General features: G+C 41.1%; 1 protein-coding gene across 1 annotated transcript in view; it reads left to right on the top strand.

Moving 5' to 3' along the window:
* LY86 (lymphocyte antigen 86) overlaps positions 1-11,725 on the top strand; it is a 40,818-nt gene extending 29,093 nt beyond the window's left edge. The window contains exons 3-5 of the mRNA XM_038388824.2: positions 430-558; positions 7,191-7,243; positions 10,220-11,725. Of these exons, the coding sequence (XP_038244752.1) occupies positions 430-558; positions 7,191-7,243; positions 10,220-10,303 (266 nt within the window). The 3' untranslated portion in view covers positions 10,304-11,725. The remainder of the gene's footprint in view (positions 1-429; positions 559-7,190; positions 7,244-10,219) is intronic.
* Positions 11,726-23,231: the final 11,506 nt, after the last annotated feature.

The raw sequence follows: 23,231 nt of genomic DNA, 5'->3' as shown, positions 1-23,231 counted from the left end.
AGCTGCTGTGGCCACACCGGCCCTGCGCTCACTGGTGTACAGCACTAAGACTTCTGGGGGCAGGTCTGTTTTCGGGGATCACAAGCGAGACAAGTTTGAGGGTTATATTACAATCATTGCACATGCTTGGTTCACAACCCCTGACTGCAAGGTTTGAATCCAGTAGCCTCAAAAGGAATTTACTCTTCATTCAGAACATGTCTTGTTATCTACCACCAGAGATATTACAGGGCAGTTTCTGTCTTGCATAGTGTTCTATGGATTCAGGAACTCTCAGTGGAGTTGGGGCCTAAATAAGAAAAGAATAGGATCTTTTTAAAATAAATAATAAACTAATTATTTAATTAATACATTAATTATAAAGTAAATAATAATAGTTCAATTTACAAACAGTTCTCTCCCTGAACTCTTCTTCTGTTTTCTGCATAGGACACAACATCCAGGAACTGTCTCTGAACATCAATCTCATCATAAATGGGAAGAGTATCCTAGCCTACTCACAGAAACTTTGTGAGCCTAGTGGCCGCAGGTTTATTTTCTGTGGAAAGAAAAAAGGAGGTAATTTTACTGAGCATACTAAACACTTGCTGGGTGCTGAACACTGCAAGTAGGACACACCGGCTGTGCGGCTGAATGTACCACGACTTCCTAACATTCTGTGTACTTCAACAGAATGTTAGTGGATGACAGCAACACAGTAGGAGAGCGTCATTTTACTTTTAATGTCTTCTTTTTGCATAACAGGCTCACTAGCTTGTGTTTTAACGGAGGTCTGAGTGTTATAGACATCAGAGTTCAAGGGAAGTTTAGAAGGATAATCTATAACTCAATATATAATGTAAATAAGTAGCATGGGCCTACACCCCTTATGTTCAGGTTTCAGAGTAGCAGCCGTGTTAGTCTGTATTCGCAAAAAGAAAAGGAGGGCTTGTGGCACCTGAGAGACTAACACATTTATTTGAGCATAAGCTTTCGTGAGCTACAGTTGCATCCGATGAAGTGAGCTGTAGCTCATGAAAGCTTATGCTCAAATAAATTTGTTAGTCTCTAAGGCGCCACAAGTACTCCTGTTCTTTTTCCCTGATGTTCAGTAGCAGTCTTATTTCAGCAAGACTGTTTGCATGTCTGAGGACTATTGCAGGATTGTCTCCTATTTTTGGAAAAGCAAGGGCTGAGTTAATGAACAAGATTACTGGAGAAATGTCTCCTATCTAAAAAGTTGTGTTTCCTGTTCACTGATTCATAATCCTTTCATAGAAGTTGCATCTGAGTAAGGATTAAAGACTGCAGCATTTGGACCACGATATATTTTGGTACCATCTAAGGTGTTTGGTTTTATTTAAGGATCTCTAATAATAATAAATTCTTACTCTTCCTGATGCCATGCTCATCTCTTTGGGCATGAAAAGAAAGGTGGGTGGAGGGCAATTTCCCAGGGAGTTAAGAGAATGGCAGTTTAGTAAGTTAGTTTTGAAAGCTATTTTTCCCCAGTCACCTGCATCTCCATTGGCACTACGATAATTCATTTTCCTGTAGGGCTGTGGGTTTGGTGACCATGCTCTGCACTGTTGACAAGAGGGCCTCAGGGGAATTGCTAAGACATTTCACACAGTACAGAGATATCAAAAAGAATAGCAGAGAAATACTGCATAAGCAACCAATTATGTAAATTCTGCAAGCCAGATAGACAGAAAAATTAAATTCAGAGGCTTTCTCAATAGTGTATTGAATTAAAGAAAAAATAAGATACCCACAGACCTACTGGAAGACTGTCTTATTCTGATGAAGTGCTCAATAACACCCTGTAGAAAACACATTAAGGAGAACTAGAGTCGATCCTGAGCCCAGCACAAGCTGCTGTTTACACATTAAGCCACATAGCCAAACCCTTCTGGGGTTCGCAGCAGGTCCTTAATCTTAGCCTGGCAGGGAGATTGTTTTCACTAATTGAAATACATCATGATATAAAACAACACTTGATTGTTTAAATAATGCCATGTATCTTCATTTAGAAGCTGCCCTCAATTAATAACAGAACCTTATCACCCAGTTGTTAATAGAAGCTATGTTGTTCCCATGCAATCAACAGAGGGAAGCGGTTAAGTTTGCTAGATAATGGGGCTCCAAAATGGATAGTCAGTGTATGTTTTTACATTATATTGTAATGCAGTTTGATCTCCAGCCTCACATAGAGCAGCTCAGCACAGCCACATTTGAAGGCTGTGTCTACACTAGCACTTTTGTCAATATAACTTGTCACTCAGGGGTGTGAGAAAACAACCCTCTGAGCGACATAAATTACACCAACAAAAGCACCAGTGTGGACAGCGCCATGTCAGTGGGAGACGCTCTCTTGCCAACATATCTACCGCTGCTCGTTGAGGATGGTTTAATTATATCAACAGGAGAGCTCTCTCCCACTGGCATAGAGCAGCTACACAGGAGACCTTACAGCGGCACAGTGGTACAGCTGTGCCACTGCAAGGTCTCTAGTGTAGACATAGCCCAGTTGTTTGCATTTTTATTAAACTTGACAATTGCCTTGTGTAGAGGGGGCCATAATTTGAGCTGTCAAATATGAGGTAAAAGAAGTGTGAAGATGGCAGAGTGTTCTCTTTTTAGAGCTGAATTTTGTCAATTAGAGCCCCATCTTCATTGCACATTGAGTAACATTTGTAAAGCAAATTTTATTTGACCTCGGTTTAAATATAGTTGCAAGCTGGTTTTGGTTTGCCACTTTAGTGAGAACAAAGACTGTAAAGCTTTCTCCTACTGCCCTCCTAAAAAAGCCACAGGCTTCATAGTTTGTTCTGTTTATAGATCTTGTGGCTCTTTTTTTGAGAGAACCAGGAATATCTGGTGCTTAGAGAGAGGAGGGTGTAGTGGAAAGGAATTGAGGAGAAGTCAAAGGTGGCAAATAGAGAACATTTTCCTTCCTCTTATCTTTTACTTCTATATCAGTGACTCATGATTGGAACTGTCTTGTCAGAACAGACATAGATGGATGTTTTACCAACATCTTCATTTCAATTATAGTAATTGTTACCAATCTTTTTACTTTTATTTAAATAAATTGTATAATGGTCATAACTGGACTAGCAAAGCTGAAGAGGTCTTTCAAACATGATTCCAAACAACTTATGTCTGTTTCTTTGAGATCTAAACCCATTACACTCTCTTCTGTTCCGCAGAAGGCAAAGAAGCAAACTTTAGTAGTGAAAAAAATCGTTGCTAAAGTCTTTGTGGTATTAAGTTTAGAGATAATTCCTCCCTAGAGAGAGGAAGCTTATTCTGATCGTTGTTCATATCCCACACAAGAAAACAGTTACATAAGAGTTAGGGTTGCTCAAGTGTACTTCCCATTAACACAGTCACAAAAACCAGAAAAACCACTCATTATGGTAACATTAGGATCCACATCCAGCACAACTCAGAGACCTTACCCAATTAATGTCCAAACAGACTTTGCGGCTGCACAAACTCACTTTTTCAGATCCAACGCAGGACGCTCAAAGCATACACCCAATTTCTTGCAATCATACTCAACCAAAAAAAACCTTCACTCAGACCTTAGTTGAAAATGAACATACACATGTAATGGCTTGTGTGTATAATGTGTTACACTTTCAGAGTATGAGATGTGAAGTTAGGTATTTCTTTTGAGTGCAATTGTGAGGAAAATGGACACTATTCTCAGCAAGAAGCTAAACCACAGAGCTAGGTTCTGGTCTGATCTGCCACATGACCTTGAGCAAGAAACTCATATTCTCCACCTCAGTTTCACCCACCCGTAAAGTGAGTTAATGATACTCACCCAGCTCCAATATTTATAGATGAGCACTGTTCAGATCAGTTCTGAACCAACAGAATTCATGGCAGTTGTGCCATTGAGTTGAATGGGTGTAGGATCCAGCCCTAGATGAGCTAAGTATTACTGTATTATTACTCACACAGAAAAAAATAAAAATTCTATAAAGGTTTAAAGCCCAGAAAAGGAAGAGATTGGGTGCAGATGTACTGGGGTCTTTATATAGTATAACAAGTGTGAGAATGTTCAAAGATTTTTAACCTAAGAAAGAGTTGAGAAAGACGAGTCAGAATTTCATTATAGGTGTTTTGTCAGAAATGAGAGGCAGCTTCACAAGAACAAGTAACTTGAAGTAATTCACAGGAAATTCTTACTCGCTCCACTTCCTATTGTAAATTTCTAGAGACCTGTTGATGGCAGGGAGAAGAAATACATTACTCTTGTTAGGAAGTAAGAGTGAAAAGAACCCACAAAATAGAAAAGAAAGCCTGAAGTCAGCAATACCTAGAGACCGTTTTATGATGTTCTGCAGAAAACCTCTTCAGTCATGTTAGCCCTTAAGAGAAGGATTGAGCATGGAAGATAATGTCCCAAGAACACTGGCTGTTTTGCACTAACAGATGCTGTGACTTATTAGTATCATGCACATATGAAGATGGAGGAATTTTTTGACAGGAAAGTTTGCCATAATTTATAAATTGATCCCGTAAATAATATCAGTCTTTCACACTATATAACCTATGTGAACTCAGGCAGGAAAGTTCCAAAGAGGCAATACTTTGCATTCAATGCACAAAGCTAAGTGTTTGTCTTAGTTATAATTACTGCAACTCATTTATCTCATTTGCCCCCCATTGATAGGTAAATGCAAGGGTTTAGGAAGATGCACTGTATCAAGAATACTATGGTAAACTGGAATCCCAAAAGCAAGATATGCATTCAGTTGGATTCAGCCTTGGGAGACACTGTTTTCTGCTGTAGCCTCAGCTCTGTAAAGTCCACGGAGAGGCAATCATAGTGGTTTCAGGGACCTGGTTTAAACAACACAGCTATGAAAGTGGGAGGTCCTGGTCAACTAGAGGTTTGGTCATAAAACCCAGTAGACCTATTGATTCAGAACATCTCCTGGGAGCTTCCAGTAGCTGAAGATTAAAGCTGCTCTCTTCTCCCGCAGTAGAGGCCCACCTACTGGTGCAGGGGAGAAGAGTCCATTTCCCAATCTGTGTAATGGGCCTGATATTCACCCAGGTCGCAAAGAAATAGAACTTGGGGGTGCACAGCTCCTAGCCCCCTACTAAATTCCAGATCAGCTCCCCCAGACACCCCAAAGAATAGTACTGGTAGTGGTGGTTTCTGCTCAGCACACAGTAGTCCTAAGAATAGCTCCTGCTACTATCACCTCCAGCAAGGGTGTGGCCACAACGGATGGGCAGGACCTCAGTGTCTCCTAATGAGGGAAGGATATCTACAGCCCAGGATTGCCTTAATCTAGCCCTGGCGGAATGGTCAAAGTTTGCCTTACGGTGTAATAGAAAAATTAGCATCTACCTTCACCAGGGAGACACTAGCATCCCCACACATTCAGAAGCATGTGTGTTGTCTGATTTCATCTACTTCAGTTTCAAACATAGGTTTTGCAAAGCTAGGACACCACCATTTCACTTTTAATCCCTTGCCAGTTCTGAAATACTCCAGGGCTGACTCCATTGACTCATGTGATCTGTGAAGAGTCTCTATCTCCAACTGGTAGGGAAGGATTCAGAGCCCATACTTCCTTCACTTTTGTCCTCTGCTGCTATCCAGGACTTGTTGGGCAGTTTGATCCTGGTTCCGAGCTGCCCGTCCTACTTCCTGCATTTTCCTTCTCAAACACGGCCCACTGCAGGAGATTCTACAGAAAGGGATTGCTTTCTGCATTGCACTGTCCACACCAGTACTTTACAAATAGGACAGCTCCCATCTACACCTCTGCTTCTGCAACTGCTTAAACCCCTGCAAAACTTTATTCACAGAATCCCAGCATAATCACTGCCCAGCTGAGTAAAGTTGTGCAAGTGCTTCAATGTCTGCAGAATCCAAGCCTATAACTCCTTTCTAGGGTCTAGCAAAACAAAACAGAACAGGGTTTTGCTGTATTTTTAAAATTTTGAATCATTACTCGATGCAGCAGAGAAGCCTCAGACTCTATGGCTCCTGCTTCATGCACAGAAGTCTGCAACCATGGCAACAGCTCTTTGAAAAGGAAAATGCTTCCCATGGCACAGGTGAAGCAGCTGGAGAGTCCAGGCCATGAGCCAGCTGTAGTCTAGTGAATTGGATTTAAGGTCAGCAGCCAAAATATCCTGAATTCTAATCCCAGTGTTGATGTCAACATTTTGGGCCCCTTAGGCAAGTCACTTGCTCTCTCTGCCTTAATTTCCTCTTTTAGTAAAGTGGGAGATAATATATAGGAATCTTGCAGGTGTGCATGAGGATCAATTATTGCTTATGCCATACTTTAAAAATGTGAAGTAGAAGGTAGTAGTAAAAGAGACCAAGCTCAGACAGCAGTCAGGGAGCTGTAGAAATCAGCTAAAGGAGAAAGGGTCCAGGCAGAGAGAAGACAGAAAAATTCACGCAAAAGGATAAAATATTACTTCCCCCTCCCTGTTAAAGCAGAAGTGGCAGTAAATTTCACAGCTCATCTACGGGATAGGGCTCAGACATGCAGCTGCAGAGGACAATAAAGTGAGCAGACCCTGTATTTAAAATAGGAGAACTTTATTTCATGCAATGCCTGCAAAATCTGGCCCAATCAGAAGTAGGAAGGAAGCTTAGAATGGCTCACACATAGCGTCCACTAGTGCTGAAATCATCCTCCTTTCATGAAGCTCTATAATAAGCGGTGAAAAGGGAGTGAGTGTGCCTAGTGGTTAGAGGGCTGAAGACTGGAAGACAGGTTTCTATACCTGGCACTGACACCAACCTGATACCTTTAGCAAGTCACTGAACCTCTGTGTATCTGTTTATTCACCTGTAAAATGTGTACTTCCACTACACTAGTATACTGTTCAGTAAACACTCAGAAGTCAGGTATCTCCAGATGGAATGTGCTTATTAACTGCGTAAGCACTCAGTGACTGCTTCACCTTAGGCTCTCAGAAACTGCTGTTCACACAGGGCTTACCTCAGAGGCTTACGACATTCATCAGCATAGTCTCTCCTACACTAGGAAGATGGTCCATACCTGTACACTCCTCTCAGAGAGCTGTTGTCCATAAAGATTTTTAAGTCCTAGAGCACTTGTCACTGAGGGTTTCAAAGTATTGCTATAAAATAGGGCATACTATAAGCTGCTTGTTTTCTTTGTGCATTGCACAATCATCATCCATTTGTTTTTCAGAACATATCTACTATGAAGGGCCTGTCACGTTGGGAATCCATGAAATCCCCCAAGTAAGTTCCCTGTGGTTATGTCCTGAAATCTAAGAGTTACCTGACTAAGAGCAAAAAGCACAATAATAATGGGTGATTTCAACTATCCCCATATCGACTGGGTAAATGTCACCTCAGGGCATGATACAGAGATAAAATTTCTAGACACCAAGAGTGACTGTTTCTTGGAGCAGCTAGTCCTGGAATGCACAAGGGGGGCGGCAATTCTTGATTTAGTCCTAACTTGAGTCCAGAATCTGGGCCAAGAGGTGACTATGCCTGAACCAATCAGTAATAGTGACCATAATGTACTTAAATGTAACATTTTCATAAAGGGGATAAAAGCCCCCCAAAACCTACCACGGTAACATTTAACTTTGAAAAGGTGAACTACACCAAAATGAGGATGCTTGTTAGATGGAAATTAAAAGGAGCTATCACAAGGGTTAAATGCCTGCAAGTATATGGGGTACTATTTAAAAACACCGTAATAGAGGCTCAGATTAAATGTTTACCTCCAACCAGAAAAGACAATAAGAGGACTAAAAGAATGCCACCATGGCTAATAATCAGAGTAATGTTTAGAAAGACATCTTGGAGTCACTGTGAATAGCTCTCTGAAAACTTCAGCTCAGTGAATAGCAGCAGTCAAAAAGGCTAACAGAATGTTAGCAACCATTAGGAAAGGGATAGAAAATAAGACAGAAAATATCACAATGCCACTCTATAAATTCAGGTGCCCCCATACCTTGAATGCTGTATCCAGTTCTGGTCACCTAATCTCAAAAAGAATATAGTGGAACTGAAAAATGTTCAGAGAAGGGCAACAGAGATGATCAAGGATATGGAATGGCTTCCATACATGGAAAGACTAAAAAGATTAGGGTTGTTCATCTTAGAAAAGCAACGACTAAAGGGGATATGGTAGAGATCTCTTAAATAGTGAATGGGGTGGAAAAAGTGAATAGGGAAGTGTTATTTACCTTTTCCCACAATACACAAATGTGGGATCATCAGATGAAATTAATAGTCAGCAACTTTAATACAAACAAGAGGAAGTACTTTTTCATACAATGCACAATTAACCTATTGAGGTCATTGCCATGAGATGTTGTGATGGCCAAAAATGTAACTGGGTTCAAAAAAGAATTAGGTCAATTCATGGAGGATAGGTCCGTCAATGACTATTAGCCAAGATGATCGGGCATGCAACCCCATGTTTGGAACAACCCTAAACGTCTGACTGCCAGAAGCCAGGAGGGAAAGACTCAATTGCCCAGTTCTGTACACTTCACCTGAAGTTCTGGTACAGGCCACTGTTGGAAACAGGATACAGTGACAGACGGACCACTGGTCTGACTAAGTCTTATATCCTTAAGAACCACCACATGGTCCTACCAGAATGTCCCTAGTACAGCAACATATTCACTCTTCTAGTACTGGAGGCTGGGGACATTCAGCACTGTGAGTTTCCCCCCTGATTGTGGTTTGTCCCTCTAGTACACTGCCCTGCCCTGACTCTTGCATTGGTAGCAAGGCAAGCAGCGCCTCCTGGTGATTCCTAAGAGGAAGGTCACCTCTGCAAGGGCCCATTAGCACCACTGGAGCAATTCTTTCTGTACCAGTAGTTGCTGCAAGGATCTTAAACTCGCTGAAGACTTAAGATGAGAGTCGAGGGTAGTGGGGAAGGGGAAGAAATGGAGAAAGGAAGAAATGGAGAGGAGGTGAAAGGAGTTTGGAGTAGAAGACAACCTCTCTCTCCTCTCTTTTCCTTCCCATCAGTCCCTCCCTTCTACTCTCATTGGCCTATTTTACCCCCTCCCCTTCCCTGCTCATCTATTATGTCTTTGGAAGTAGCATACTCCATACTGAACAAAACTCCTGCTTGAATTTCAACAGACAGTCACACAGTGCCAGAAATGCTGAAAGCCTCCTAGCCTCTGTTTACCTGCCCAGAAACAACTAAGCACTGTGCTCTGCTAGGCAAAGACACCGAGCATTTGCCAAAGAGTTGATGAGGCCAGTGGAAGGGGGCAGAGGGGTCTAGATCAAAGTAGCCATTGGTTAAGAACTTGCAGGTGGGGAGAATCATGGCCACCAAAACTAAAATGTACAATCCCGTTAAGTAGTCAAGGACCTACTACTGCTTCATTCTGCAGAGAAGACCAAATGTGACTCAAAAATCCAGAATTAAAACAAATTTTTGTGTTAAGTCCTCCTCTCAATCTCTTAAGTGAGCTTAGCCACCTGACTTTCCCAATACTTCTCTGGTTGGTAGGAGGAGAGAGATATTTTGACCTATGAAATTAGGATGTCTCCTAAGCCCAGGTCTACACATTTGGACCGTGCATAGTTTCTCTTCTACATTAGGCAGACTGCTGTTGTGAAATTGTCCCCAGAAGGAAGCGTTATTGTTACCACTTGTTTTGTTGAAACTAAAATACAGCAAGGTCTGTGTCTGTGTCATGTGTTTCTACAGATGATACTTTTTTAAAAAATACCCAATTAATAAGTTAACATCTGTGAAAATTCATCTGAAGTTATAATAGTGCAATACTTGAACAATAAGATTAGAGTGGGATGAATCCCAGTCAAAAGAACATTTCTCCCACTCTGATTACAAACAGCAGCTGCAAAGTAAAGAGAAAGCCTTAATAACAAAAGCCAAGGTGCAATTGTTTCAGAAAGAGCAAGAAAAGCTACATGGACCTGAAAGGAATTTTTAAATATCAAAGCGTTTTGTTTACCTGTGGAAGCATTTACCACCATGTTTTAATTCTGAATTTGCTGCGCTATCAACATTTGACATCTACGAAAAGGGACATTTGGCGAGAAAAATGGGCCACACCTTTTATCACCATTGAAACATATTTGGACTGGAAGAGCTTTCAGGAGGGGCATAACTACTTTAAAGAAAAAGGGGACTCTCTCCTATGAAGAGAGGCAGTTCTGTACTATTTGTGTGGTAATCTAATGTTTTGCTTTTGTTTCACACAGGGAGAGTACAAAGTTTCAGTGAAGCTGTATAATGGAGATCATCTCACTGTTGCTTGTGCTGATTTTACCATAAAAAATACATAATTTTTCCCCATATAAAGCAAAGAAGCGATCAGAAAGAGTTCATTTAAAATGGTAGGTCACCAAAATAGTGCAAGCTTTGCAGCTAAGAAAGCTAGTTATATTCTACAGTGATATTGAAGGAAATAATCCCACTCAGAGGTTTGGGTACTATTCTTGTTTATAATCCATTGCTTTTAGGAAGTCACTAAAACCCCAAGAGGTAATTTATCCTATGACATTCACTGTATTCCATTTGTTTTTGTTTCTATAATATATGGCTGCTTTAAAATAGCAAGAGTTTTAAACTCTCAAAAGCCTTCCAGTCCACTAACTACAGAACTGAATGAGACAGGCATTGCTCAGTGAGCTATCTAGCAGGAGGAGATCAGAGCTTGGTGCTTGAACTCTGCCCTTTTTCCTGGGCTATTGGAGGCAGGAGGGGTCAAGGGCATGCCTGCTAGAGCTATGGCTTTTGTGACTGACACTCGGCAGGGAATCCCAACCACAGAACCCTTTCCTACCTGAACTTGGTGCAATGAATGTCTATCTCATTTTACATCCGCAGGATCCAAATGATAGACTTAGATTGTCCCAGATTTCAATTTTGCTCAGTCTCACATGATATGGGATTTGGAACAGCCTTAGTTTAACTAAATGAGAGGCAGGCCAACATTATACCAGAGGAGAGGAGTTGCAGTTGCTGCGGCACGAGCACTGCCCAGGTCTTACTCTTATAAATTGACGCCTTGGGAACCACTATTTTGCACTCAGTCTCTGGTGGGGAGGAGGGAGTGCCTTACATTATCCCTTCCAAATTCAGTACTTACCTAGCACAGCGCCATTTTTTTTAAATTAAGCTTCCAATATCTTACATTGGCTATTACAATATCAAGGTCAGAAAGGCACCCACCCCACAGTTAAACTCTCAACATGCATTCAATATTACGCACTTAACATTTGCAATCAATACAATATGAATGTTACAAAAAGCTGCAGATACCAGCTCATGTATTAATGGTGAAGAAAACCAAATGATTTATGTTCAGGAAGACATAAGGATAGTAAGGGAAAGGCCTACATGATGTGGAAGCCTCTTCAGACATCCTGATTGCAGCATTCATCCACATACTTTTATAGAAGTTACAGCATAACCTCACTGAGCCTTGTAGTCATCAATGGGGATAGAACATCCCCAGCACTTTCTGTGTAGACTCTTTTTAATAAACACATGAAAAAGAGACCAAAGAATGTGAACAGAAGTATTACACCTGCTATTTGAGCAATCCTTGTGTCATATCTGTTCTCTGGAGTAACAGCACTCCACTCTTTAATTTTTTGGATTAGCTTTTTTGGTTTTTATGTCCTTTTTAATGACATGTGAACCATCCTGCTTATATGCTATTATGTCCATCTGCTTCTCAATAAAGTCATATGAAAAAAAGAGTCCTTTATGTTCTTTTTTCTGTTTAGGTATTTTGCCTTTGAGGTCCACCCAAAAGGTAGAGCAAGCAACTCATCAAAAAAGTTACAATTTCTTGCTTGAATATCTTGAATATTGAATATCCTCTCCTCCATGGCTTTAACAATGCAGAGAAATATCAGGATAAGAGATATAAGCCATCTTCAATACTCTCAGAAAGGACCATTCCCCAACTGTTGCCCCCAGATTTCATCAAAAGAATACATCTCTGAACAAACAGTGCCCCCAATAAATAACCATTGTGTTCTGAGATGGTCCTCCATTTCCTATCCATGCAGTAGACCTGTTGAACACAGTTGGTGAAACTGAGTTTAAGTCTTCAGAGACCTGATCTATGCTATGAAGTTTTACCATGACTGAATATAGTTGTGAATAACCATGTTAAACTGACAGTGCTCAACACAAATTAGAGGGCAAAGTGTAAACTCGGACACAACATTCAACATACTGACAGCTAATTGTGATTAAACCTTGCTCTGATCAGGGTTTAAACATAATTAGCTGATGCTATGTTGAACACAGTTTATCCTAGTTGCCTGCTAAACAGTACTCAGCATCATGTTAGTTAACTCAATGAGTCACAACTGTGCTCAGCGACAGTAAAGCTATAAAGGGTAGACCTCTGAGGAAGTATGGGATATCAGCCCACATACAAACAGTTAGACAGCATGGTGCGTGTGGATGTGCACACAATGACTATGTTTCAGAAAAGCCACCATGGAGACTCACTTTAACTCTTTGTAACCTGCCCAGAAGGTATCACAAAAATGAATACAAAAAAAAGCTCAAAAGCTTGTACCTTCCACCAGAAGTTGGTCCAATAAACGATATTACCTCACCCACCTTGTCTCTCACAGAAAGAGTTGTAATTTATAGTTTATTTTTTCCCTAAATTTAAGCCCTCTCTACAAGACTCCTACACGGTTACAAAAAAGTCAGAACAAACCGACATGGAGAAGAAACCATCAAAATCGTATCTATAAGCATTAGTAGCACATGGAAATGTTCCCTATCTCCAGCTTGCGTCCATGACAAACCTTGCTGCTAAACTCCTATTGGATGCCCTTGCCTTCAACCAACCAACCATACCAGATGAAAAACAATCCCAAGGGCCTACACTAGTTGAAACACTTCCAACTAAAACAGGCATCCCTTACAACCTAGACATTGCCCTGTCTACCAAGTTCTTCAATCCAGGAGCGTACCTCCAAAAAATTCTATTACCAGAGAAATAAATAAATTGGTGATCTCTTACTTAAGGTGTGGTACTACCTGTGTGCTGTGGACAATCAGTTATGCAATCAACTACACAACCGAGCAACAAAACCGCATCTCCAGAAATCAGACTTCTATTGCCTGAGCTGAAGTAGATCTCCCTTTGGTGTTAACTGTAGCAGGTCTCTTAGAATATGTTTACACTGCAATAAAACACCAGGCGCAGCTGGTCCATGTCAGCTGACCTGACAGGGTCACAGGGCTCAGTCTGTGGAGCTATACAGTTGGAGTGTAGATGTTCAGGCTTCGGCTGGAGCCTGGGCTCAGGGACCTTCCCCCTTTCAGTCTCCAGAGTTTGAGTTCCAGCCCGAGCCCAAATGTCTACACCACAATTTTACAGCCCCACAGCCCGAGCCCCAATTCAGGCCAGCTGGGGGTATTTAATTGCTGTGTATATATACCTTTAGCCTCTTGATGGACCAGCTACTAGAGGATCTCATACAAATACACACACATAAAGCCAGTACATCACATCAAGATTAGCTGAATGGTCTTTGGTTTCCTAGCACAAACACTGCTTGTCTCTTGCTGTCAGAGAGAATTAGGTAAATGACTAAAAATAAACCCAAATCCTTACTCCCCAAATAAAACTGGAAACCCATTTTATTCCTGGGGGTGTACTTGAACCCTTTGCTCAGTTATTTGTTCCCTAAGAACTAAGTGGCTTCCCTCACTAATCCTGCTCCAGAGTTTAGCAGCCCATAGCTTCAGCTGCTTCCAGATTAAAAAGTGGCTCAGTCCCTTCATCCTGAAAAGCCACTTGGCTTAACCCAGCTTCTCCTTTTATTTCCTGTTCATAATCAGCCTCAGCTGGGCCCTTCCAGGCTTGGCAGTTTCTGCAGGACAGGGATTTTTGTCTTCTCTGGTCCCAGTATAGCGTGTTAACCCCTTCATGTCCCAAGAAGGTTTGGAGCACAGCCACACTGTGATGCCTGAATTCGAACAGATTTAGCAATTACAGCATTTGTCTTTCCAAAATAGCCTTAAAAAGCTAAATAAAGCTACCATAGCAACAAACAAGTTCTGATTATATCTGGGCTGTGTGAGTGTGAGAGCACATTCCCCATTGATTCACAGCTCTAGAGAGGAGGAAGGATGCTTTCACAGAAACAAGAACCTGTGAACTTTCCATCAGCTCTCCTTGAAGCCAGAAGGAGGAGGAGGCAGAAATTAAACTGATGGCTAGATTCTGTGCTCAAAGACTTCCCTGAAGGAACTGTGTGGGTTGGAAACAACTTTGGGGATTGGTGTAGTCTTCTGTTATCTTCAAAGGTGCTATTCTTTTCTCAAAATGAGTGCATGTATTTTTAAGGATCCTTTTTAGACTCTTGAGTGTGTCACTAAAGGCTCTGGCTGCTCCATTTTATTCTTTCATTGGTTCTCTGGGACACAGTGGTGGGGGAGACCTCAGAAGGGTCTGAATCAGCAGTGGTTTTGTCTTTGCCCCCCTCAAGGCAATGGCAAATTAAAACATGAAGTTATCTTTGTCCTAGTCCTATACACCACCCAGCTCTCACTGCAACAGAAAAGCACACCCATATATCTGATGAAGGATCCATGTGGCACCTAGGCCCCAGTTTTTAAGGAACTCCGTGGGAGCAAACCCATACCTGTGCAGAGCCTCACTGAACTGAAAGGGTCTCCATGTAATACAAAGGTCCAACCACATGAGCTCCTGCAGGACTGGGGCCTGGCTGACACTGTGATGGGCACATTAGAAATGCATAAAATGACTGGATGATGTGGATGTGAGATCTCCATGCCTCCAATGTTGTAAAGCACATTCCAGTCGGGAGCCCCAAAGCAACAGAAGGACTTCAGAGAGTGTGTCTGCACTTTGAAAATATCCCAGCAGACAAAACTAAGGACTAAAGGATACTAAGGGCTTGTCTAGATGGCAAGTTAGTGCATGGCAAACTGGGGAGTATATCTTTAGTGTACTAGCCTTCACACACTAACTGGCTGTGTGGACGCTGCTACCACACACCAGAAGTTCCTTGGTGCACTTTGACCTACTCCCATTTGAAACAGGAGTAGGGGAAAGGGTGGAAGAGCAGTCACCACCCCTATGTGTCAACTGCATAGGATATTGGGGCCACTGGATCTGTGTAAAGGGCTCCACTACTACTACACCAATAGTTACCTGTGCAGGAAGTAAGTGGTGCAGAGGACTTGGGGTGCCCTTTCCATCACAGTTGATTTTCATCTATTTTGCAAAAATAAATAATTAAATACTACTTGCCCCCAATGCTACATATGCGAAACCTTCCCCTGCATGGCATGACAGAGCTAGCTGGAGGAGGTTATACACTGTCTCTTGCATTGTGCTGATAGGGGCCCACATTAATTGTTTTGCAAGGGTTACAAATTTGTCTCAACTTCCTGAAGATCCCCTGTTACAATGAGGCTTATCATTAATATCACAGCATGGCTGTTGACAATTTGGGGCCATCTCTATATACATATCGTTTAAAAAAACCAAAACATTGTGTCATCAAGATTTTATACTATCTAGATGCGACTCATTGTACCATCACCACTTGGCCATCTTAGCTATTGTTTGTTCCACTTCCTCTAACCCTCCATCTGTCTGTTTTGCCTCCTTTAATTTGTAAGCAGAGCTGGTCAAAACTCAGCATTACTGTCTCGCAGAAAACTTTGACATTCCTAATCAGACCAAAAACAAATCTTTACAAAAAAATGGAAATTCAGAAAAAAAATATTTTGGAAAAATTTGGTTTTATGGGAAATGTCATCAAGGTACTAGACAACCGTTGAGATCAAGAGAAAATAACATTTTTACCAGTTGAGGGCCTCCCACGCACAAAACTAACTAGCTTGAAAGGATCAGAGACAAGCAATTAGTATCAGCCAGCAGACAATTGCCAGGGTGATTTCAAGCATCTCCAAAAAGCCTGAACAAAGAGATCAGACATACAAGACACACTAAAAGAGACCAGGCTCTTGCTTAGATGGATTTCCAGTATAGTGGCAGCATTAGGCACCTGCAACCCATGCAATCATTGGAGGCCCTGAGGCAGCCCCCTGACCTGGCAACTGAGTTACAAATGAAACGCAGGCCCAGCCCAGCATGACAATGCAAGGATGCAAGTCCATCCAGCGTGATGAGTGTCAACACTTGTAGGGGCCCAAGAATTGAGCTCTGCATGGGCTCACCATGAGACAAATGCCACCACTGTTCCAAAGGAGGGTATTCTGTTGCTAAGGGCCCAACTGCTATTTGGTGGGCCACTCATGAGTATACAAGATGGTAAAACATCCTTTGGCATTGTCATAATGTATCCACTATCTGGTTATACAATAATCTCAAGGCTATTTTAGAGTGAGATGAGAGTTGCTGGTTTCAGAAATTCACTGACTCACACACTGAGTAGCCACCCATGGGCTTTTCTTTTTTCCTCCTCTTCCCACTCTCCTCACTCCGCTCTGCCACCATCAATCTTACCACAGGACAGCATGATGCTGACTGTGAAACAACCAGAAAGGGGTTCAACTTCCTGAGGGTTTGATCACGAGAATGGCACTGCTGAGAGCCAAAACAAATATTTACCAGTAACCCTGTGTCTTTTGTTTGCTTGCATGGCTCCCATTTACTAGATTTCTTACAGTAAATTTTACAACTAGAGTTAGTAAAGTGACAAAGTATGCCTATTGCTTTTCAATGCGCTGATGGTTGCTCCCTTATTTAGTATTTAAAAACTTGTATTTAATATTGAATGTTCTCTGTCCCTTCCAAGACTAGATTGTCACTTGTTTGCCCTCCTTTTATCATGCTGAGAGCTGTCCGCCTGAAGAATTCTGGGATCTTTTGGGGGAAGGAGAAGTGGAGGGGAATGGTGCACACATAGCAGTGGTTTTCAGCCTGTGGTCCATGGATCCCTGGAGTTCCGCAGACTATGTCTAAGATTTCCAAAGGGGTCTGCACCTCCATTCAAAATTTGTTAGGTGCCTGCAATGAAAAAAGGTTGAAAACCACTGGTATATAGGGTTTAATTATTTAATGCTTGCTATGCTTTAAAGTCACAAATCTGCTGGCTCTGTCTGACTCATATTAAGGATTCTTCTGTCCTCTCACTACTGAGCTAGATCCCAGTCCTGCAAAAACATAAATGCTTAACTTTTCCCTCAATGGGACTATTCATATCCTTAAAGTTAAGCATATGCATATGTGCAGAATCAGGTCCTTTGTCCCCACATCAACCACATGATGCCAATAACTTTCCTCCCTCTGTCTCTCTCCCTCCTCCCTCTATCCATCCCTGAAATGGAAACAGCAGTGGCTGTTGCAGTCCTTGTTATTTCAGGCTGGGAAACAGTGCACACAAGTTCCCTATACTCTTTCATCTCAATTTATTGAGGTTAAGCCCCAGATATTTCCCATTCTGAATGCCAGAAAGCAAAGCCAACTGAAAAAGTAAGTATTAAAAAATGTAGCCATCCAAACTGATCTTAATGTTGGATAAAAATTTCAGGCTTGAATCAATTAGCTAGAGACACTATTGTTTGTAGCCAATTAAAAATCAAAGCAGAACCAATCTACTCATTAATGGGGGTGTTGTGAAAGATGAGGAGGCTGCCAGTAGCTCCCTAGTTACAACATAGATTTTCTATTGCTTTGCAGAGGACTGATAAATTACCACCAAGGTTTTATTACTGATTCTATGAATGTGAAAAAAAATCTTGTCATGAAGTTTGTATTTCTTCTTCACAGCTTGGGCTGTTTTCTAATAAATAGAAAAGGGATATCAAATTCAATCATCCCCAAACTTTAGTTTGGATTCAATCATCCCCAAACTTTGGATCCAGATCACAAACAGGTGGTTCTTTTCCATCTCTAATTATTTTGTTAACACCCATAAATATAACTGCAGAACTGGAGAAAATAAATCCAAATCCATTTAAAAACAAATATGTATCTTGTACGTAATGTTTAAAAAGAAAGGTGGTTAGCCACTTTGCTGCAGGTCCTAAGTGGAACTTCTGTGCAGTAATGATGGAATGTGGCAGTGGAATGCCTGATCATTCCCTATATTGCCAAATTCCTCTGGAATATCAATATCTCATTATCTCCAAGAGTCACATCTTCCTGTTTATCCATAGCTGCCATACAGCCTTGTCTATATTGTGGATTTGCTTTGATTCCAGCACCCAATGGCCAGCAACCAGCAGCTGCACTGGTGTAAACTCCAAGTGCAGACAAGGCAAGCAACTAAACTGGAGCTTACCTTGCATTCAAGCAGAACTTTATGTAATTTTTAGATGACAGGACCATGCTTTTATAGCAGTATCCTCTCTAGCAAAACAGCTCTTTCCAGCCCCAACTAGAACCTTTGAGGAAGGAAGTGCAACTTCCCCTCTGAACCCCAGCTGTAGTGAGGCTTTGCCCACATAGCTAACACTCAAGAAAATGAGGCCCACATCCTGCTAACTTCCACTGACAGAGCCTTGCTATCCTTTTTTTCATTCTGGTGTACAAATCACTAGACTTCTTGGTCCCAGAACTCAGTGTCCCCTCACTATCCAGTGGGACTCAGGGATAGGAAAGGATGAGAAGGTAAGTGACCGTAATTGTTCTGAGCAGGGCAGGGGGACTCATAATAAGAGAAGGGAACTCCGGACTTTTCCCAGCACTTAGCTAACCTAACATCTACAGTGGGTCACAAATTTTCTGACAGAATGTTTTTTCATCAGAAAATGTTGATTCCTCAAGAGCAAAAAGTTTGCAAGAAACAAGTGTGATTTTGATGAATTTTCATTTTAGAAAAAAAAAATACATGAAGAATTTTGATAATGTCAAAACATTCCATCTGGACATTTTCAGAATGGAATGTTTCAATTTTTCATTTCTCAATGATTTTTGGTTTGAAATTTATTTTATAATTAAAATTTAAAAAAATTAAAATACTGAAACTGGAACAAAATGTTTTGATTTTATCAAAAAGTTTCAATTAACCAAAACTAAAATCAGAATTTCATTCTGCAGGTAATTTCACAATTTTTGTTTCCATTCCATTCAGGAACAGAAAAAAAATTTAATTCATGGAATTTCCCACAAAATGGAAAATCTGATTCATGCCCAGCTCTACTCAACTCAATACACTAAAGGTTTTTTCTGGTTGTTCTTCTGACTAGCGCTAGACACCTTTTCTTCCTCTTTACAGCTACATTTCATTCAAGATCCAGTACCTTGGTGTGGAAGACTTTTAAGTAACTTATAGGATTCTATATCTTATGCTATGTAATGATGTACATTCCGTATTCCAATCTGGTAACATCTACGTCCTTATGTTATACACTATTCCAGTAGGTGGCAGTGTTAACCTAAGAGTCACTATGTATATTTTTTTGTTTTACAAGATTCTTCCTGGATACCTGACTTGGAGATTGTGAAAGGGATTCACAGTTTTAAAAATACAAATAAGAAATAAGAAGTTATTAACTGCACAGTGGTTTTATCATGGCCTTAGTGTTAAACTCTGCCTCTTGCACTAATGTTTTAAAGGCTTCTTAATTGAGAATGAGGGGTGTTTTATTAAATGTTATATATTATTACACTCATTTCTCAACCCGAAGTGATTCTAAGAACTTTTGTTTTGTTTTTAACCCTTTGATATCTGGAGCCAGCCTTCCCAGCGTTCTGTTTGTAACCACATCCTCACTGCACCCAAACACAATACATAAAAGGCCCTCTCTTCTTAAGTGGCTGCCTGGTGAAAGGGTGATTGCATGTTCCATGTAGGAAAGCATCTTACATTCTCCATTAGGTACCATGACAACATGGCATAGTTACAAGTTTCCGGCTTTATGAGCAAAAAGGTCTTTTATTTCACTGTATCCCAAACTCACACAGAGTCAGTGTATAAAAAATGTGCTGTGAAAAAATAGCAAAAGTGGTCTTGAAATCCCCTTACACCTACATCTTCATAATGTAGCCCAAACCTCACTAGACAGTCTTGTGGACCACTTCCTCTCACACTCAGAATCATGCCCTCCCCCCCCCCCCCCGCCATTCCACTGAGCATCATGGGGACCGCCTCCCCATTTCATTCACCATCCTGGGGATCATCCCCCATGCAGCATTGCGTGGACCACCTCCTCTCTCACTCATCATTCCAGGGACCACCTCCCATTTGCAATTGCACAGATCACTTCCCATCCCACTTGCAAATAAAAAGTATCCTTGTAGTTACTGCTGCTACAAAGTAGTGATATTGGGAACACATTTAATGTATTTTTAGCTTCTTGTGTAAGCAATTTAGTAGCTAGAAACAATGGGAGGAAGGAGCTAGCACCATGTGACTTGCTAGCTCTCCTAAGAGACCACCAGCAAATGCACTGTGGACGACCAACAGTTCGGATCACAGAATGGGAATCCCCTGCCTACACTAATTCTGTTTTCCAGTGCTTGAACAATTCTACAAATGGTTTCAGAGTAGCAGCCATGTTAGTCTCTATCCACAAAAAGAACAGGAGTACTTGTGGCACCTTAGAGACTAATAAATTTATTAGAGCATAAGCCTACAAAGACACTAATGTGTCACCTCTTTTCAGTTAAGTGGGAATGTTGTAAATATATCAGCAATTACTCAACCCGCCCATTTCACACAGTGACCCAGATATTATACAAATCACAGCAAAGATTGCAATGCCTAAATTTTCTTGTATTTATTTAAAAGTCCCCATAATCAGTCACTCTCCCTGAAACCTGGCCTCTTCCTTCCCGACGTCCTCTTTCCTACCACAGCAACAGAAACTACCAGTCTGAGGAATTGCAGCCTACTTGCTGTAGTTTACCAGTATGGTACAGTCCCTGGTGATATCAGAAGTGTTCCAATTAAAAGATCATCCTGACTATCAGAGACTCATAGAAATATAATGTGCTGGGAGACATTTACTATTAAGGCATTAATTACTTTAAATCCTCAGCAATGCACATAGCATTAAGATATTTTCAAGCTGGTAAAAGAAGAGGGGTTGTCCCTGGTGTTCTGGCCAAAATCCAAGTCAAGGATGGTAATTATATTCTACTTACAATACCATCTGCAGTTTCATTTCAATACACTATTTGGGCCCTATCCAACACTCATTGAAATCAATAGAAAACTCTCTCATTGACTTCAATAGGAGCTGGATCCGAGTCACATTTACTCCTTGGCCTAACCTGATGTTACATGGTGTTGTCCACTGTTTAACGGCTGCTGTGTGCTTCCCTAGAATGACCGCACTTCAGGAGTGAATGAAACAATCCCTATACGTCCATTACCTTCCACAGAGGAGTGGGAGGAAGTTCAATAAGCTAAAGAAACATGATCCAGTAGATTAAGCCCAAAATACTGGTTTTCTTGAAAAAGGTTTATAAGGAACCTGAGGTCCTAACTCAGATAAGCATCTAATTACTGCAATGTGAGTCTACCTGAGTGAGAAGCAAATAAAAAACTTAATCAAATATGCAATAAGGACTCAGGAATTGGACCAGTGTTAATATACATTTTCAGAAAGTTTAATTGTGTTAGAGTTAGTTGTTAGAATTAAAATATTATTGTTATGGTCATTTGTATTACTGCAGAGCCTATGAGTCATGGACCAAGACCCCACAGTGTTACGCACTGTACAAACAGAACAATAAGACATTCCCTGTCCCAAAGAGTTTGCGATGTAAATATAAGGCAAGCAACAACAGATGGATAGACAGACAGATTGCAGAGTACAAGGAAACAATGAGACAATGCTATCAACATGGAAGGCAGCAGTCTTAGCACACAGCAGCCTAAAAGTTGTCAATTTTGTGTTTAAAGGTGATCTGTAAAGCATTTATTTTTAAATTGGGCTTATACTCTTTCTTCTTTAAGATGTGCACAGGTGGCCTGAGAGGTTTATAGAGGTATATTTTGTTGGGTTTTTTTAAAAAGAGGGTGTAGAAGCTTGCTTTTTTTTTTTACTTTAGAAATATCAAGTTTATACGTGCAGTATTGTCTGAGTTTACTGAAGGAACCAGAGGTTTCAGAGGATGTGTAATGAGAGCTCTCACACCTTAAATGAAGGGTGTGAGTGATGAATGCTCAATAAAAATCTTTTTCCAACATGTTTATTAGCCATCGGAGTTCAACAGTTTAAACAAAAACAAACAGCATCTTACATCAGTAGCTCTGAAAGCACTTTACAAAGCAGATAAGCATCATTATCCTCATTTTACAGAAGGCGAAACAGAGGCGCAGAGCGGTAAAGTGAATTGGCCAAGGTCACCCAGCATATCTGTGGTAGAGTCAGGAATAGAACCTAGGTCTCCTGAATCCCAATCTCATGCTCTTATCCAGAAATCAAGTTTGCCTTTAGAATTTGCAAGTATGTTAGGATCCACAGGTGAAAGACACCATAAAAGTGTAGAAGTTTTGAGTAGTGTAGCAGCTATTAGAAGCCACCTGGAAGACTGAACTGTACCCAGTACAGCCTGAGTAATGGCAGCATGCAGCTGTGTTGCCCCAAGAGGAGGACAGCGATGGGAGAATTCCTCCAATCAACATAGGTAGTGTCTACACTGAAGTACTACAGTGCTGCAGCTGTAGCATTTTAAGTGTAGATATACCTTGAGAGTCACAATCTGGTCCTTCTTTCCCTGTTACTCCAGGGGGAAATTAATTGTGCTTGTCCTGCTGATGCAGATTACTTCTATCTCTGCACTGGCACCAGTGTGCAGTTGGCTCCTAATGGAGGCAGAGGGAGCCTGGCAGCCACTACTCTCCCTAACCTATGCAGGATCCAGTGATGCGGGTAAATTCTCCTTTGTCCTTAATCCCTCTTCACCAGTTCCCCGTGTGAGTTTGCAGGATTGCTCATGATTGACACCCAAGTGAACAAAGACTGTACAGTCAGATATTTACGTCAGCAAATACCAATTTCTTACCCAATCGCCACTTGAACAGACAATACCAGGTGTGCCAGGTAACTAGACAGGTGTGGCTTTTATTGATTGTACACAGTCATTGAAACAAATTGCATTGAATCAGTTCCCTGGCAGTTATCTGAATTGTAATACTACTTTGTATTTTCCATCTCAGCATCTCAAAGTGCTTTAAAAGTCACAGACCTGTGAGGGAGATATGGCTTAGTATCCCCATTACAGATGGGAACATAAAATTGTTTACACTAGAGACTTCAACTCTTCCTAAGGATTTG

Source organism: Dermochelys coriacea, chromosome 2, assembly GCF_009764565.3.
Source record: "Dermochelys coriacea isolate rDerCor1 chromosome 2, rDerCor1.pri.v4, whole genome shotgun sequence".
Classification (NCBI taxonomy): Eukaryota; Metazoa; Chordata; order Testudines; family Dermochelyidae; genus Dermochelys; species Dermochelys coriacea.
Note: the sequence above shows the minus strand (reverse complement) of the source record. Positions and strands in the feature narration are given on the sequence as shown.